Below are 18,177 nucleotides of genomic sequence, written 5' to 3' on the forward strand. Positions count from 1 at the left end.
ACTGTTCACCAGTCTTTATAAAAGTGGCAGCAGTTTACACCTTACACCCACTCAGCTAAGTACAGGTATGGCCCTAAAATTACAGATGACATGTCCATCGACTCTTTGGACTGTATTGAAACAGGCTGCTCTGAGCTTTTTTGCATTGCAATTTGACTCATATTCTTTTGTTAGAACTTTAAAACTATGACTTTGGATAAACTGCTTTTCTTTTGGTCCTCAAAGAAATAAACAAAGACTAACGCTGTAGTTACCATTTAGTTGTGTGGGGGGGAATGAGGCATGAGCGAAAAACTGCAAATAGCTTACATTCTCTGGCCCTTGTAGAAGTGAGCTTTTTTTACTGTTCAGTGCAGAATGTCAGTGTTAACTCATGAACTTCTCATATGGTAGTGTTTCTCTTAAAATCCACCATTCATATTGAAATACAACAATCACAGCTCACCATGGATTAGATAGAGTTTAACGAAGCTTCTGCATTTCAAATCTTGCTGACATAGTCACAAAAATTATCCTTCTTACTTTATCACTGAAGTCGTAGTGTATGTTGGTGGTGTACAGAAGTGCATTAAAGGAAAGGTCTTCATATTTCACTCACCTCATGTGCAGAGGTTAATCACACAGTTTTTTACATTTCATTGGAAATTACATGACCAGCGCTGACCACTAGGGGGAGTCGTCACTCCAGGGAAAGTTAGAGCAAATTACTTCACATATTAGATGATCATATTAAATGTTGTAGCCTTATACACATGGTGTTTAATTAACCATATGTTTACCATTTAGTGCTCTTCTATTAAGAAATTAACAAAAAACTACAAATATACTTATTGGTGTTATATGTTACAAATGGCCACGCTTCAGTTTCCTTTGAAGGATTTCAGTCAATGAATTAATACCAGAAAAAATAGAAAGAGGCACATCATGACGTCTAAAGTTACAACCATAAATGCTCTTTCTCCAAAGCAGTTACACCAGCGGAGACTTTGTTCTCACTTAGCTTACTTTAGAAGTGGTATAGCCCCAACAAATAAAAGGTCTAAAAGTCTAAACAATGAAAACATGATGAGTCAATGTAGACCTTCATTAAGTTAAAAAAGGTAGAACGCATTAGAAGTATGCATGATCCTTTCTTTCTGTGTTGCTTTGGCCTAAATGCATGCCTCATTTGTTTAGCGATTCAGGTGTCAATAATGTACAAGTGGAAGCTAGAAAATTATCCCGTTGGTCAATAACGCATCATGTTTCTGTTCGTCTGTGCATTTCACTCTGATCACCAGATCAGAGCTCAGGATCCAGAAGGTTGAGGGGAAGGTGTCAGCAGGTCATTGCTCCGTCTGCCTGTCGTAGTTGGTAGGTCGGGGATGTCTGCTGTGCTCAGTAAGGGTCCGTCTTGATCCTTCTGTACAAGCAGCTGGTGAACACCATGCCACAGATCTGAAAACAGGACGTGTGAGGTCAAATAGTTGCTCGGTCACCATGGAAGTCTGCAGGCAGCTACTAAGTGTGGGGGATAGAGAGGGGTTAAAGGTGATGGTTAGGGAGGAGTAGTAGTCAGGGGTTACTCTGGCGATGTCAGCAGTCAAGCAGCGCGAGTGTACACTGGCTGGTGCAAAACGAAGCGCTGGGTGTGGGGTCAGAAAGAAGATTCATGCACAGACATTCATCTTCTTTAGAACTGCACTAAAAGTGAAAATCAGAGCTGATACCAAACCGATATTCAAGAATAAAAACTTAGCAGGCTGCTGATTCAGAAACCTTTTAAAATGTCAGTGGGACGTGTCTTACAAACAGCGTGTCGCTGATCTTTCTCAGAGACAGCTTAAAACTCTCACACTGCTCGTGTTTTCTTTCATGTTTGTCTGACACGCACATTTTTCTGCCCAATGAAAAAAGCTCCTCTTTAAATAAGCAGTAAGGTATCAAGCATGAAATTGATAAGACACAGAAGAAACACACGTGCCACATTGCATGCTGATGGGCGAGTGTGAACACAATAATGAATGCCAAACCTAAAAAAATCCCACGACCGCCCAACACTGCACATTTTTATCAAACGGGCCAAAAATTAAAGGAAGAGAAATCGATAAAGCTTCGGGCTGGCCAGGTTTGATGAATACACAGGCAAATGCCCAGTCTTTAAAAGCCCTCGGATAAAGCATTACAGTGCAGGTCAGCACTATTTATAGATTCTTAATAATCTGTCTTCAGGCAAGTTTCTGTGTTCTGTCTGTAATGTTTTTCAGCCCTCCATTCTCCACCATCACTGACAGATCTAAGGAGGACATACAGTATAATATTCTGGCTGAGAGAACAATTACGTCAGAGGAAAAGTGAGAAACTCCTTGAATTATTGTTACAGCACAGCCTGTTTTAGATTGCAAGTAACTATGGCAACAACACAATGCTTTTCCTCAATGTATGAGCGCATGTACAAAGAATTAAAGACAGAAGAAAATTAAAGTCTCAGTTAAAAAAAACTTGCAGTGTGGTCTATACTGTGAACACATTTGTCATCATATGGTTTTTTTTCTTTATCCTTGGGAGCGCAGGTATTTTATAGTAAGTTCTGTAAAAAGGACGTGGCAGTGCTGTAGCAGTTCTAATGTTTCTCATGATGTCTGACCGTTATCACGTCATGCTCATCAGCCGGAGCAGCCCATAATCACAACATGCCGAGCAACAATTTGCAATACACAGCCAAAGCAAGGCAGCTGCATGTTTCGCCTTCTGCCGAAGAAAAAGACACAAAGCGCAGATTTAGCAATTTGACGCCGAGCAGACAGACACACGAGGACAAACGTGCAGATGTAGAATGTCCACAGGGCCCTCAAACCTCGTCTCTCCACTTGATTGAACCAAAAAGGTGCTCGAGAGCTTAATCACAATGTACCGAAGTCCTCCTCCTCTTCTTTATAGAGCAGATAGATAAAGCAGGCAGTCAGTGCTGCCCCAGCCAGCTACAGTGACACACAGCACGAGGACATGAAGACACACAATACACTTCTCCATAGACGGGTTAGTGAAGTAGACGAGACATGCTGTACAGCTAGTCTGATTGGATATCAATTCAGATGTTCATTAAGCTGATGTTACATACAGAAAGTTTACGACACTCGGATACACTGAACAGTTGACAAGTACAAGACGTGCAGGCTGCATTTGATTGGATTAAAAAGAGTTAACAAAGAACAGGCTCACAGAACACATTATCATTTTTGTATTTTCCACTTATTTATCCCTTTACACATGATTAAAATAAAGTCTTTGCACAATTATTAGGATGTTTATGTTAGCATGTTAGGCTGGGGATTAGCTTCTGGCCTTATTGTGAAATTAAAGTTGACTTGTTTTCAGCTCCCAGTCGCCTGATGAAAGCTGAACAGTACGTAATATGGTGGGTATGAAAAGAGTGCATCAGTCTGTTGTATGTCACTGGGGATAAATGATGCAGGTTGGGTCTCAGGTTTCCCTCGAGTGAATTAACAAAGGTTTGATGAAAAGCTGAAAGATGACGGGGAGGACAGATTTGTGAAAAGAAAAATGGCTTCCTGCTCGTCTCAGCAAGGCTTAAAAGCTCAAGTCACTCTCGTACTGGGACAAATCTAATAACAGGGTCGGAAAAAAATTGGATTATGATGATTAAGAGACTCGGGCAAGTTGAAAAGACATGCCCATGAAGAGGTCGTTGACCTTTGGTGGAACATTTTGAGCAATGGTAATATAAAAACCCATTTGCTCATCTTCTGTAAGGTCGTATTCAACCAAGGGCAGCATCTCTCTCCCAGAGGTAAAAGCATTCTCTCTTTTTTCATCGTAAGTGTTTTTAGTTTTATATAGAGTATAATATTCTGCTACATTACAGAACCTGTGCAGTGTGTTTTTTACCTACCTGCAGACAAGCCACGCCTATCCCCACAGCACCAATGATCAGCAGGTGGTCGGCCAGAAACTGCTCCAGCTTGGTGATGCAGCCTCCCTGCAGAGTGAACGGCTCAACTTAAAGACGATGGAAGACAACACGTTGAGCACGTAGCCACAGTGGCTACATTCTTATTGCAGAAAACCAGCACATGTTGTGCAGGAAGATGCAGGTTTACTGAGGATTGCGTGCGCCATATGATACCAACACAAACTAACTTCTCTTTGTCTTCATTTAAAACATCCTGTATTTGGTGAAAGATCCATGTTGGACTCTTTTCTGAGGACATGTTCACGTTCAAGCGTTTGCACATGTCGCAGTCAGTGTACTGTGAGCAGTTAGAGGAAGCTGAGGGCTTAGACACATAAAAGTCAAAAATATTGTCGAGGCAGCACAGCTGAAAACCTTGTGTTTTATTCATGTGAAGTGAGATCAGATAAAAAAGCTTTTCTCTGCTTCTTTCACTGTTTGGAGTTCCTGTGAGGAAGTACCAGGAAAACTCCAATGTAATGTGAATGTTGTTTTTATTGAATGCAAATCCATTAGCCAGGAGGTGTGTAGTCCACTTACCTCGACCTTGTAGATGTTGGACGGGTGGTGTCTCCTGCCACACAGAGGGGTGATGGTTTTACAACAGCTGTCAGGCACCATCCTCCTCTCTGCCGCCATTGACAACACGAAAACACTCGTCGACCAATCATAGGAGTTGTTGCTGCCACAGCACTTGAACTGGAGATGAAAAAAAAAGAGTAAAGTCAAGGGTTTGGTTTTTGAGATGTCACACACAGTAAGCAAATGACAACACCCTCTGCTGCTGCTCACAAAGCAGCCACTATCTGAAGTTCAAGTCAGATTTATCAGTTTGGCTGCAACAACTTCCACAAATCAATATTTTGGAAGCTTTCAGTATAATTGAAACTGGAGGAAGAGACAATACCTTTTCTCTTTCGCTCAGGTGATTAAAATATTTATCAAGAATACTTAGAGGAAGCCCCAACAGATACCATTAAAAGATAAGAGACATTCTTCATGTCATCACAATAAAACATCTTCAGACGGGGTTTCTTTACCCTGAGTCATGAAAAAAAAAATCACTGTGTGATTCATTCTGGAGAAAAAGCACCTCATCGAAATCCAACCCAACAAAACCTCAACGTTTTAGCAAATATAATCCATACGTCTTGTTGAAGTTTGTCCACTGCAAATGTGATGGCGTGCTTTCCTGGCTGGGCGTAGTTCTCAGTCATCGTCTGGCTGAGATGGTGCTTCAGCTCTTCACTCAGCTGGAAAATCAGAGAGAGACAGCAGACACACTCTGTTAGAAAGCAATGACTGCAAAGGTGAGAGAGTTCAAAAAGGATAAGCTTAGTAGAAGAAGTGAAAAAGTGGGAGGATGAGGGCAAGATACCCAGGCAGCAACTCCCCCGCATCTGTTGACACACACACACACACACACACACACACACACACACACACACACACACACACACACACACACACACACACACACACACACACACACACACACACACACACACACACACACACACACACACACACACACACACACACACACACACACACACACACACACACACACACACACACACACACACACACCAGAGATGGAGGAGGAGAGCCCTTATCTCTAAAGTGATTCTATCCTGTCCTGAACCCTTTTCCATTTCAGTAACTCTCAGCTCGCCTGGTGCTCTTTGCAGCCCGAAGCTGACTGACAGGAAGATGATTTTGTGATAACAGGATCCAAAAGAACAGTGTCGGAGATAAACTCAAGAAACGGAACATGACGCGCCGAGAAGGTGGCACGCACATATAAATGTAAAAAAAACCCACAAAAAAAGAGTTTAGGAATTGCCAAATCTCCACAGCTTTATCATAATCTTTTCCAAATTATAAAGAATAGAGACCACTAAGGAAAAATGGAAGAAAAAAATAAATAATCAGATAACAAAATCACGAGGTGGTATCAGATGTCAAAACAACGCAGCAAATAGCCGTGGGTGTCCATTTTGATCCATTAGCAGGCACATATCATCGCCAACATCTTTATAATGATACTGACAGCACCTCTGAAGTTTCAGTCATCAAATATCAACACACCCCTCGAGGCCCAACACAAAGTGTAACATCAACATCAGTCCAGTTTGAGGAGTGAAACCAGGCGAGTGTTTTTTATGTCAATCATTTCAACGGCCCAGTGAGTGCACAACAACAAGTTACTTACCCTTTGGTAATAGACGTAAGCCAATACTCCAGCGACCAGTTCAATCAAGAAGATCAGCAGCAGACAGAGGAAGTACTGTGGATCACAAAGAAGGCAGAGGACCAGTGAGAGAGGTGGTTCGCTCTCTAATTTGAGAAAGTAGCTCACGCTCTCGACGGCTCAACAAAAAGCTCCATCAGCTGTCAATGTGCTCCATCTGTGACGACAAACTTAGATGGCAACGGCACACAAATACAGGCAATCGAAAATAGATTTGTCTTTGTCAGGGAAACCCTTTCCAGAATGAGCCGTAATTCGTTTTTAGCAGGAACTAAATGAAGCTGATTTAAATATTATCACCACGAGAGGAGGAACACTGATTTGTATTCCTGAGGAAAACAAATAATTCAATCAATCAGACATCATCCACTAATGGGACCATTCAAAACCTGCAAAAAGAAAAACATCAATGTCAAAGAACAGTTAACAATGGTGTTATGATGAACACTATGTAGTGCTGTTGTGTAACTGTAGTAACAGAGTGGCAATCAGCACACTTCAGTTTTCTCAGGCTGAAGGAACACGAGGCACACATTGTGCACAACAAAGTGATGGCAAACCTCGGCTCAAAGACACCGCTGTAGGGCATCCGTTGTGTTGCTCGAGTAATAAATGACACTTTCCTTTACATTAATTGTGTCACAGACAAACAGTCAGCTCTGTTTCTCTCAGTTAGAGGATTTTTAGTTAAAAGCATTTCAGTCCGTGTTTGTGCCCAGACAAAATTCTAACTTCACAGTCCTTTAAAAAAAAAAAAAAAGAAGCTCACTTTCACATGCTAGCCAACAATCGTAATCCCTGAAAACACATCTTTTAATAGCACATTGATCCAGTGGGTAATCAACAGAAATGCACCACATCAAATTGTTAACACACATCTTCCTCGTCACCTCTTCGAGGCCATTCCTCTCTACTTTTGCTCCATCCGTCCACCGCAGAAGAATGGGCGCTAAAAATAGCCGTTCACCTCCTGCTTGCTTTTTCTCCCACTGGGCCCCGTCTCTGTAAAAATAATGAGGACACCTCGGGTTTTTCCACAGTGATTCGTCAGCATCAGGTGAGAATGCAGGGGCTCCATGTTTGTGTGCGACCGTGATAAGTGCGAGAGACAATAAGTGGACTGCAGTGGTGACCGGCGGCATTAGAAACTCCTTCCCTGGGTCCCCTGTCTCACCATGGACAGGCAGCTCCTCTGCTCCCGGATGACGGCGCAACAACCGAGGAAGCCTGTAACCACCACCAGGCTTCCAGCCAGGATCAGGATATACGCTGAGACAGCAAAAGTGCTGGATGCCAGCAGACTCAAGTAGTCACTTTTCTCCACCAGGGTCCAGACTCCAACACCCAAGACAGCTGCTCCACCCATCTAGAAGAGAGGAGAAGGAGGAGGGGGGGGGCAGGAAGTAAATCCAATGCTTTTAGATAAGACACAAGAAGAAACAACAGGAGAGGAACATGGGAATAGGATTGGGTGAAAAGTGAAGAAAGGAAAAAGTGGCGCTCCAGGCACTGGAGACCTCGGAGGTCAAGTCAGGGCGCAATGACCACTTCCTTGCAAACAGAAAGGGGAAACAGACACAGGGTGGTGTCCAGATGTGCTCCTCTCATCAGGCGGGCGGATAGGAAATGCCTCGGAGAGTGTCTGCCCTTCATCCTCCCTTTCAATTTCCGTCAAAAGCAAGATCCACATAATCACAACAACACGGGGAGGCAGCACTTAGACACACTCAGGGCCTGGCAGAGAGAGAGGACTATTGTACAACTACAGCACAGTTAGCACTTTATATATTGATTCAGCATAGACAAAGTACTTATGAATACAAGTTTTTTAAAATACCTTGTATGATGTGTTTGACTTGTGCTGCATCAAACCTATGTGCTGAATCGGTAGAGATAGATACTTTATTGATACCGAGGGAAATTCAAGTTTGTTTGTTTTTTGGGGGGGGGTTTTAGACAGATTTTTTTTTTTAGATAGTCAAAGTATCAAAGTATCAGTAGGTTGATTTAATATTTAGGTAAGAATGCTTTGTATATTGTTCCATTTACTTGGAGCAGTAGAGGATAGAAGTAGGAGAAGGTGTGATAAATATAGAGGAGACTGTGCAGTCTGGGTGGTGACAGAGACTGATGATAAAGGTTCAACCCTCTTCTGTCTACTTCTCACACAAACACACTATTTTCACTTCACTTTCAAAGAATCAAAAGGGAGCCAAGAAAATCCGCTCGACAGCTCCTGCCGCATACACTTCAGGCCATAAACTGCAGTATCATAAAGTGCGCTGCCGTCTCCCACTGACAGGCTCCGGATAATTTACAACTCACTTTGGGACGAGTCCACAGCTGAGCCAGAGTTTTCAAAATCAACACTCTCTCTCCCTCTTTTTTCTGACTGTCTCCATCCTCTGTCTCTCTCTGCCCGCAGTGTTAAAGGAACAGTCATCATTTACTGTCTCTTACTTTGTAACTGTATCATTTACCAAAGAGTTATGATTTCAAGTTCACTTTTTATCTCCAGGCTACACAAACAAACATATCCATGAAGTCATTGTGAGATCTATCAATGGTGTAACAACTCATCGGTATCACAAAATTCTCACATGCAAAGCTTTTTTTTTTCTTTTTTTTTTAAGGCTGTGCGAGTATCACTGGCCACGAGTGACGGATGACGAAGTGAATCCAGTGTTTTCTTCTTGAGGGTGATTACTCAGAAAGGGGAGAACATTGACAGCTCGCGCTTACCCAGAAGAGAAAGTTGAAAACAAAGAGCAGGTACTTGAGACACACGGCCTGCCAGTCCTGGTCCTCTTTATTCCCCGCCGACATCTTTCCGTCCTCCAATTCAGCTCTGAAAGGACAGACGATTTCTCAAGTGAGGGGAGGAGGAAGGAAAGTCAAACAAATGACATCAAACAATGCAGACTGAATGCTTCTAAAGGGTTCACATTAACAAAACTTGATTTTGAACAACAAAGAAATATATGTTTTATTTTTAGAGAAATATATATAACATCTTAGTCTATGGTGCATATCTGAAACTGAAAACAGGATCAGAGAAAAACTGAGCTAGTTTCCTCTCGCTAACACTTAAGTTCACGTCTTTATGAGGACAAGCAAACTAAAATTAAATACAAATTATCACTGACAGGTAACTGAACCGAGTCCTTACATCCTTTAGCCTCAGCTCTGTCTAATATTTGTGCTACTGCAAGCGAGGCTTATAAGAGTATGTTTGTAAAAGAGATGCAAGCTGCCCATTAAAGGTCCCAACCAAAGACACAGCTAAGCAGCGACATCACGTGACTCGATTATGTTTCAAAACAGAATCACTCCAGCATTGTTCCCAACAATGTATTACTCCTGACAGCTCCTAACTCCCAGCTGATCACACTGGAGTATCAAGTGGCTGTCCCTGAAGGCCTCACGGTAAGACTGGAAAAACCTTGAATCTGACACTGAGGCAGAATCCAACATTACAATATAAATCTGCTCTTATACGACCTTGTAACCCCAAGGCTTCAATTATTCATACCGGCTGAACAGACCATAAACCTTTGAATCATTGATTGAGAGCACAGTTCCAGTTCTTTAAATAAAAAGGGCTGAGAAGCACTTAGACTCCTAAAATTGATCTGTTCAGTATCCCTCGTGCAGGGGTTTCCATTTGTTTTGTTTTCCTATTGGAGCCCCCCGTCTTCTATCCAAGAAGAGCTGAGCCCTTTGTCAAAACTATCCAGTAGGTTTGTAGTTGTGATTTTTGTTAATCATTGCAAATCTAATTTTGACTAGCTCAGAGCAGACGCAGCCTTGTGCCCTAATGTAGATTAAATTATACTGTTAGAGGCTTTCTGTTGATTAAGGAGTGTATGCTGTTTCTAGGAGACACTTCTGCTATTGATATTTTTAAACTTCCTTCTGATCCTGTTAACGCTTAACCACACTTTGAATTTTAAAAAATGTACAGTAATAGTTTTAAAGGAGTATAAATCTGTTGCTATCCTGACACGTGCCTCGAGACGAGGGATGTAAAATATATCTAGTTTTAAAGCAATAGATTTCTAAACATGATAGGGTAAGAGATTATTGTTTACTTGGATTGTTTCCTTTGTTATCTTAGCCATCAGTTTGCCAGTCTCTCCTCTCACCCCCTCTGTCCTTCTTTCAACAGACCAACTGCATAATAATTAACACTGCTATGAGCTTTATTATTTCACAATGGGGGGGTAGTGTTTAAGTACATATTGACATTGTGCAGCTGGCTGATAATAAACGTGGCTGTGTGACATTTGTTTGACCTATGTCGATTTGACTTAGAACCATGTTTAAGTTATTTATTTATAGAAGAAAATATCGAGATATATCATGTATTAATATTCAGTTAAAAATGTCCCCTACCACACACTAATAATTATAATAATTAACTCACCTGGTTACAATTAAATGAAAGTTCATATCATTGCGCAGGGGCAAAAGTCACCGCAAACATTTGTTAAGGATATTCTATCAACATACCTGCTGGCTGACATTATGCCCTGTTACTTACCTCATATTATTTAAGTGCTCATAGTGTCAAAATATGCTTTTTTAGCAAAAATTGCCCTGAATTAACAAGAAACGTCCCTTGTTTTTCCAAGGAATAAAAATGGGGGAACAATTGGACTTTGACCACTGGATGTGTCCTTCCGCTAACCAGACGAAAAGTTGTCCCTCCGGAAAGGTCAAACTTCATGACTCTTCTTATTCAAGACGATTTTGGTCTATAACAGAAAGCGCTCGAGCATCTTGAAAAAAAAAACCCGCCTCTCCAACTGCAGCTTCGTGCAGGACAAAGTTTAAAGGAATAATCTAACCTGTACATCGACAAGCTGACGTTTTCGTCTCACACAGAAATGACTCACCAGACGACACGACAAAGTCAACCTCTTGTGTTGTTATTCCCGTCAAATTCAAAGTGCCCAGCAGTGTAGCAGTGGGCGTATTATCCAGACAAGCTTGTTGCTTTCAGTCCGACAGCCTGAGCCAAGGTGCGTGTAGGCGCTGCCTTCACGTGCGCCTCGTATTTTTTACATTCATTACCTTTACAGAACTTAACACACATTCGGCCTTTGTTCGAGAGCTGATACAACTGAACGGAAAAAAATCTATTTCATTTAATGCTTTCACGATTAATTATCCTTGACTAAATCGATAATACACTAGAATTAGTGAGGATATGCTGCCTAAAAAAATACGTTTATTTCTCTGTATTTAACTTTTGTTCTGACTGTCCTGGAAGGCAGCATAACGCAAAGGCTCACTGTCATCATTGTAGCCACAAAAAGGAGATAATAAATCAGACTCATACAGGGCTTATCTTTTTAAGTCAAGACACTTAACAAGGAATAACAAAACACACACAAAAAAAATAATTCAAAAACCATACAACAAAGAAATAATTTATTTGTAAAGCATTTCCAGGATTCAGGTCTAGTCTGACGTTTGTGCCAACATGTCACAAATTATGTCTTGATACGTAAAAATAAGCTATTATTTCTTAATCCGAGACTTTAGAAACTGTTTACGTCTTAATAGGTAAAAATGTGACGTGACGTTCGTGTCATCACGTCATTTTACGTCTTAATTATTAGGCCCTAAGGCACTGCTTTAAATTAAAATTAAATGTAAATATAATTTAGATCACTGGGTTTACAGTGCCATCTAGTGGTCAACCAAGTATTAGTATACATTTTTTTTGGACTAGAGTTTTAAAAGAAAGCATTTGGTGTGGTTACAGACTCTGGCAGTCACAGTGGTGATGTGATGAGTGTCTCATAAGTTAATACGAAAAGAGCTCAGATTCAAAAAACATTTTTTTTATTAGAACAATACAGCAGATATAAAGGTCTATTGCAATCAAACACCCCCATCAGAACAAAACATGTGCTTCAACAAACGGTATGCACTCCCCCAAGAGAAATAAATTAGATAAAATATGAACAGAAAAGAAAAAAAGAAAAGCAAAATGCAAAGAAGAGATGCTGACCACTCATCTAGCAGATCCACCTCCTGTTCAGGAAAAAAAAAAGCTGCCAGCAAATGGAAACTTGCACATCTACATTTCAAATGAGCAGTTCAGAACAGAAGTGTTTCCATTGTGCATGGTTGAGATTTTGGTTTTGCCATAAAACAATTAAAAGGTCATAGTGTTTAATTTCAGCAGATCTTTGTCGTTTTGCTATTTTGATAAATCGAAACAGAAAGCAGAGATAACGAATAGAAAAGAAAAAGTGAAATTAAAGCTTGTAGTTATAATAATAGAAAAAGCAGTGGGTAAAATACAATACAAGCCAATCAAAAAGAAAAACGTGTTTTTAGACAGAGTATGGTTGTTCTGTGAGGAGTTGAATCTTAAGAAGTGTTACAGAGGAGGAAGACCACAGTGAGCTGTGTCGTTTTCTGCAGAGATAATGCAGTTTGAGCCACAAGTAGGGTGTGTCAAAGGGAAAGAAACAAACCTGCGTCGTTGAAACGTGGTTTGGACTTTTGGTTTGAAGCACACCAGTTTCGGTCACTCGAGACTAAATACTAGTGAGTCTTATGGTTGCTGTTTGTTTGATAAGATTGAGATGTCGTGCCTTAGTTTTCCTCCTCTCCTACACCTCCCATGGGTGTATAAAAATGGATGACATAAACTTGTTTGAAGCACATCCCTCCAAACACAGCCTCACTGTATCACTGCACCTCCTGCGAGATGCCGTTGTAGATAATACACCTCTTCATCCTCCTCTTTCATCGACTTGTCTTTAAACATATTCAGTTATGCTTGCCCTCATTTGATTTTTTTATTTTTTTTTCATATATATTTCATACAAATCTATAACCCAAAATTTAGAAATCTTATTTACATGGAGAAAAAAAACTTTTTTTTTTTTTTACTTTTAAAAGTAAAGTGACATCTCTCTTTGCTACCTTCACAGTCATTGAAGAAATCCAAAGACACTTGTTTTTCGTTTTTCATCATTGAAAGTTCTCAGACTGGAGAAAACAGTTTTGTTTTTTTTTTAATAAAAAAAACAAAACACCCTCGTTTCTTTTCTTAAAGCCACAATTACACTTCCTTTTTAAAATCAAACCATTCGACTTTTCAATGTCAGAGCCCAGCACAGGAGAAATGTGGGGGTCACTTCTTGGAAAGAGTAGAGTCTCAAAAACTGGTTTATTAAACTTTGAAGTGCTTTGAAATTCAAAGTGACAGAGCCAGAGGAGTTGGGAGTGGACAGACTGAGGGGGTCAGAAATAGAACCAAACCCTCGTCAGTCAGTTTTTACAGCGCCCACTGGGAGGCCATCCGGTGTATTACGCACACTGACACACACCAGACAAGCCACTTCGGTTTTCAGTCTGTGGGGAGAGTGTTTGTATCTGAATGTGTGTCTCAAACTCTGTGCATATTATCAGAACCAGTGCCTCCCTGTAATGTGTGCAACAGGATGAGTGAGTAAGTATGTGTGTCGGTTAGAGAGCGCCGTCATCGGCGCAGCCCGCTCCCACCGTGAAGCGAAACTCCTGCAGGTTGGAAACACTGTGGAAATGAACGAAGGCCCCCGCGACCACCAAGATGTGGAACAGCTGGTGGGAGTGAAACTAAGAAACAGAGAGAGTCAAACAGAGACAATCAGAAGAGGATACTTTGAGGTTGCTTTAGATATTCTGAATTTATTCCCTAAATATCTGGTCAATGCATTTGTAGGTATGTACTTATGTGAGAGTTAAACTGTGAAATATTTTGTCAGAAATTGGTTTTTTGAACACTGGTAATTAAACCCTGAAATATTTTGTCAGAGAAAAAAAAAAGCATTTTTACTTTGAGATTGAATCCCTACAATATTTTCTAATTGCATTTATGTGTGTGTCCTTTGATGATGCACATGTGTAGTACAGTATCTTGTGTAACTGGAAAATGAGAATTCAATTCCATGATGTTTGTCAGTGCACATTTTTAAAACAATATTCTGTGAAGTGCTTGAGATATTACTTTGAGAGTTAAACCTCTCAGTGTTTGATTTGCATCTGAACGTGTTACGCCGGTGTGTCGACGTCGGTACTCTGTTATCGCACGCGTGCATTTTATCGTGAACATTAAATTGTCTCGTGCGTTTGTTAAGTCACTTACCCAGATGTCACATTTGCCGGGGAAGAACCTCTCGGGGATGCGAGCGGCGTACAAACAGGCCCCTGTGATGTAAAGTGTCGCCATGAGGAGCAGCCAGCCCATCTGACCCATGGTGGTCGCTTTGATCGGACCCTCGCTGATGACAAAGTGCAGGGTGGGAACCACGCCGCTCAGACCGAGACCCACAAACACCCCTAGACGCAGAGAGGAAAACTGTGAGTGCTTAAACCTCATCAAAGAATGTGTCTTCTTCACAATAATCACAGCTATCCATCTCCTTTTGTTCTATATTTTGGAAATGGCTGCCTTCTGAAAACTACTCAGTGGAATCTATCAGAACAGAACAGATGAGGTTTGAAACACCAAAAAAAAAAAAAAAAAGTGTCTGAAAGATGCTGAAATATAATGCTGAGGAACCACTAGGTCAACTATTTACAAGTTATTATCTATCTCTATTCACGTTGCAATGTGATAGCTAACCTCAGCTGCTTTATGCACCTTAAAAATTGAAATTGAAATGGCCCTCTTACCAGCTCGGACTGCTCTGTATTGAGGCGTGGCGAAGAAGTCGCACTGGGAGACGGTGATGGCAGCCAGTCCCAGTGTACACACTACTATCAGGTAGATGAAGCAGGGCTGAGGGGAGCAATAGAAGGCGTAGTACAACCAGGGGACAAAGGAACCCATGATCAGGAAGGCGATCCCACTGTAGTCCAACCTGAACACAGCAAAACAAGAAGGGGGGGTTGTGTTAATGTTCAGGATATCTTTCGTCTGCTGAACCTTAAAGAGTAAAAATCTGTGAGCGTCGTACTTGGAGAAGACTCTGGAGACGCCCTCAGAGTGGCAGTAGACTGTGTGGAAGAGCCAGGAGAAGGAGAGGCAGAGGATGGCTCCCAGGAAAAACAAGCCGATCACTACCTTTTCCTGGACCGGAGCCACGAACGATATGTTCGGTCTGAACATGTACATCAGGCCCAGAAAGAGGAAAACCAAACAGCCTGCAGAACAGAGGATACGAGGGATGAAGAAGTGAGAAGAAAACATAAAATATACAAATGTCTTTTGTTTGTTTGTTGTTGTTTTTTTTTATGTTGCACCCCACTAATGTTCTCAGCTGCAGCATCACCGTGGATTAATAGTGTCAAGTCTTCCTGAAATAAATAAACTTGCCTTGAAGAAATCTAGATGCACTGTCTATATTTAACCACTAGGTGGCAGCAGAAACAAAGCTGGCCTGGCTTTTAGGAAGTTTCAGAATACAAATAAGACATGCTTTAGCAAAGTAGAGAAACAACAAGCAGCTTTTTATTTGGCATAAATAAAAATCCAGCTTATCTCGATTAAAGCGTTCAGTCCAAATAAAGACAAAGCTGATCAGAAAAGACCTGGAATTTAAGGGATTTGAGAACTTTGACTTCTTACACAGTGCTTATGTGAAGGCAAGGAGGGTGGATTTTAGGTTGTGAAATTTTTACATAACTTTCTGTTGCCCAACCTACATCCATTAGGATTAATTTAGAGATACGTTACATAAAGGAACACAAATTAAGTCATAAAGATAACTCGTTCTTTGTTTGTTTTATAAGTGTGTATTTTCTTAGTCCTCGCTCATAAACTCTCCTTTAGAGATCACGGTAAAAGGGAGTGTGTGTGTGTTTGTGTGTGTGCGTGTGTGTGTGTGTGTGTGTGTGTGTGCGTGTGTTACCTAGCAGATGTGTCCAGATGTTTCCTGTCTCTGTGTGGATTCTGAAGATGCTCTTAAAGCAGGCGCGAAAAGAAGGCATGGGCGGCCTGTGTCCATGAAGCAGGAAGTCGTTGTCCTTCAGCCAATCGGGGAGCACGTCATGAGGTATTACTCGCCACCTGCCCTCCCACACCTGATTGGTTCATGAAAGACCCAAGACAGAGAACTTTTTATTATCATCATATTTAAGTTCATAGAAACAATTTAAGGCTAGTGTGAACAACATCAAAACGTCCTTAAAGAGAAGAAGCTTGTTGTTCACTGTACATGAATGACCTCTGACCTATGAGGGTATTGTGGGACCTGCAGTATGCCATCACGAGGCAAAAGATCAGTATCTGGGCCAAGTGAAGTAAATTAATACCTTGAAGCCTGCTATGGTAAACACACTTGATGGGGAGGACACAGAGACAGTTTCTCTCCAGTGATTAATTTCTCCAATATACTACCTGCTGGTTGTAATTTCAGCAGACTGTCAGTGTGCGTGTGCGTGTGCGTGTGCGTGTGCGTGTGTGTTTGAGTCTCAGCTGCTGCACTCTTGAGGCCAAGTTAAAGCAGTGTCATCTTCCAGAGAGACTCTAACGTTGGGGCCTGCTTGTTTGTTTTTGTTATTTCAAAAGTGAACTTATAATGGTCGGTCGTGGATACAGAAGAGCCTTAAAGGACTGACTTGATTATAAAATCCTCTCATGCCATGACTTTATTCTGAGAGCTTCTGTCACAGTAAGAAGAAGAAGGAGCAAACAGTTATATGCCAGTCATTTAGTCACTTCCTGCTTTAAAACGAGACCTCGAGACACTTATTTTTAAAAGTGACTGTTTCTAGTTGGACCATTTCTAGGGTGGCCTGTCACATTTATGAAACGTGTTGTTCTCTGTAGGAGCTAAAGTGGAGCTCAAATAGATCTGCACAATAGAGCAGAGCGTTTCAGGTCTGTTCAGTACACAACACTGTGTTTTCATTGAGTTTTTTATGGTTTCATACGTCTTTCACGGCGTGCTTTACTGTGTGTTTCAGTTACAAAGCCGCTTCATAAAACAAACATAGCTTCAGGGGAAGATGAACAAATGTGTGTTTGTAGATATTTGTTATAGAAAGGAGACGTAAAGCTTTACTCTGACACAGCAGCAAGTGTGAGTTAGTGTTTGTTACCTTGTGTACGAACTCCTCCATCCTCTCCATGGCGTGGTGAGCCTGCAGCAGCGGCGTCATCCCCATGAAACCTTCATCGCCGCTCCTCTCGTTCTCCTCCTCCTTCTCCTCGCCTTCAGCTCCCCTGTCATCCTCGTCGCTTTGTCTTCTGTCCCCTTCACACTCTGGGACTTTCTGAGGAGCCAAACAAAAACAGGCCTGGTTTTTGTTTTTTTTAAGAACTCAAGGATTTGAAGACTCTGCAAGAGTGCCGGCCTCCAGAATGTTTAAAAGAATGAATCATGAATGAGAGATTAGGAGGATGACCTTAGGTCTCCACCTGCTTCAACCACATGATGACATGTGTTTGACCCCGTTGATCTCCGATTGCATAATCCTGCTCTGACATGCAAATTCAATTCAATTTGACAGGAGAACTTCCTTTCAGGTCCGTCATTGATCCCCGCTCACTAACTAAGGTTTGACAGATCGTAAAAAGACAGATGACTTAATCCCTGTGTCACATTTTGTGTTAGCTACGATGCTGCAAGTTGTTTCCTTATTTTTGAACTAAGACGCCTCAAAGGTGCTCGGGCTGAAAAGCACTCCAGTAAGCATACTCAGACCCGCTGATTGTGTTCAACTTGATGAGGTCAGGTAGTTGTTATTCCAAGCAAAACTTCAACATCCAGCGTATGTTTGAGGGAAAGGGAGCAAATATTGGTTTGAACAGATGTCGACACGCTCGGTCAAATCTTGAGTTAATAAATGGAAGATGGGACAGACTGCGTGAATTCAATCTACCACAATAGCTGTCACAGCTGGGGAGCCGGGCGCAGAATTAATATGACGAGTGCTCTGTGATAAAAACACAGCCATTCATCATAAGTGACACGCAAACAAACAGACCTGCACACAGGCACGCTCAGAAGGCATCGAT

The 18,177-nt window shown here is 41.5% G+C and overlaps 2 protein-coding genes across 4 annotated transcripts in view; both read right to left on the reverse strand.

Annotated features, from left to right (window-relative positions):
• Window positions 1-588: 588 nt before the first annotated feature.
• On the reverse strand, window positions 589-11,260 carry tspan11 (tetraspanin 11). 3 transcript variants are annotated; one of them, XM_079335805.1, is made up of 8 exons: window positions 10,750-10,900; window positions 8,949-9,054; window positions 7,381-7,572; window positions 6,168-6,242; window positions 5,101-5,205; window positions 4,493-4,651; window positions 3,893-3,979; window positions 589-1,437 (listed from the first exon to the last, which is right to left on the reverse strand). In XM_079335805.1, exons 1-8 carry the CDS (start codon window positions 10,752-10,754, stop codon window positions 1,378-1,380), a joined length of 789 nt encoding a protein of 262 aa, XP_079191931.1. In that variant the 5' UTR covers window positions 10,755-10,900; the 3' UTR covers window positions 589-1,377. The 3 variants fall into 3 exon arrangements, with proteins under 3 accessions (XP_079191931.1, XP_079191932.1, XP_079191930.1); XM_079335806.1 differs by lacking the exons at window positions 589-1,437; window positions 10,750-10,900 and adding exons at window positions 2,868-2,960; window positions 11,105-11,260; XM_079335804.1 differs by lacking the exon at window positions 589-1,437 and adding an exon at window positions 2,868-2,960 and having other exon boundaries at window positions 10,750-10,904.
• Window positions 11,261-12,037: 777 nt separating this feature from the next.
• adipor2 (adiponectin receptor 2) overlaps window positions 12,038-18,177 on the reverse strand; it is a gene marked incomplete at its 5' end in the record, with an annotated part of 13,167 nt that continues 7,027 nt past the window's right edge. The window contains 6 exons of the mRNA XM_079335502.1: window positions 12,038-13,829; window positions 14,359-14,552; window positions 14,889-15,076; window positions 15,173-15,359; window positions 16,067-16,238; window positions 17,259-17,432. Coding sequence (XP_079191628.1) covers window positions 13,701-13,829; window positions 14,359-14,552; window positions 14,889-15,076; window positions 15,173-15,359; window positions 16,067-16,238; window positions 17,259-17,432 — 1,044 coding nt within the window. The 3' untranslated portion in view covers window positions 12,038-13,700. The remainder of the gene's footprint in view (window positions 13,830-14,358; window positions 14,553-14,888; window positions 15,077-15,172; window positions 15,360-16,066; window positions 16,239-17,258; window positions 17,433-18,177) is intronic.

Source organism: Symphodus melops (genome assembly GCF_947650265.1).
Source record: "Symphodus melops genome assembly, chromosome: 22".
Lineage (NCBI taxonomy): Eukaryota > Metazoa > Chordata > Actinopteri > Labriformes > Labridae > Symphodus > Symphodus melops.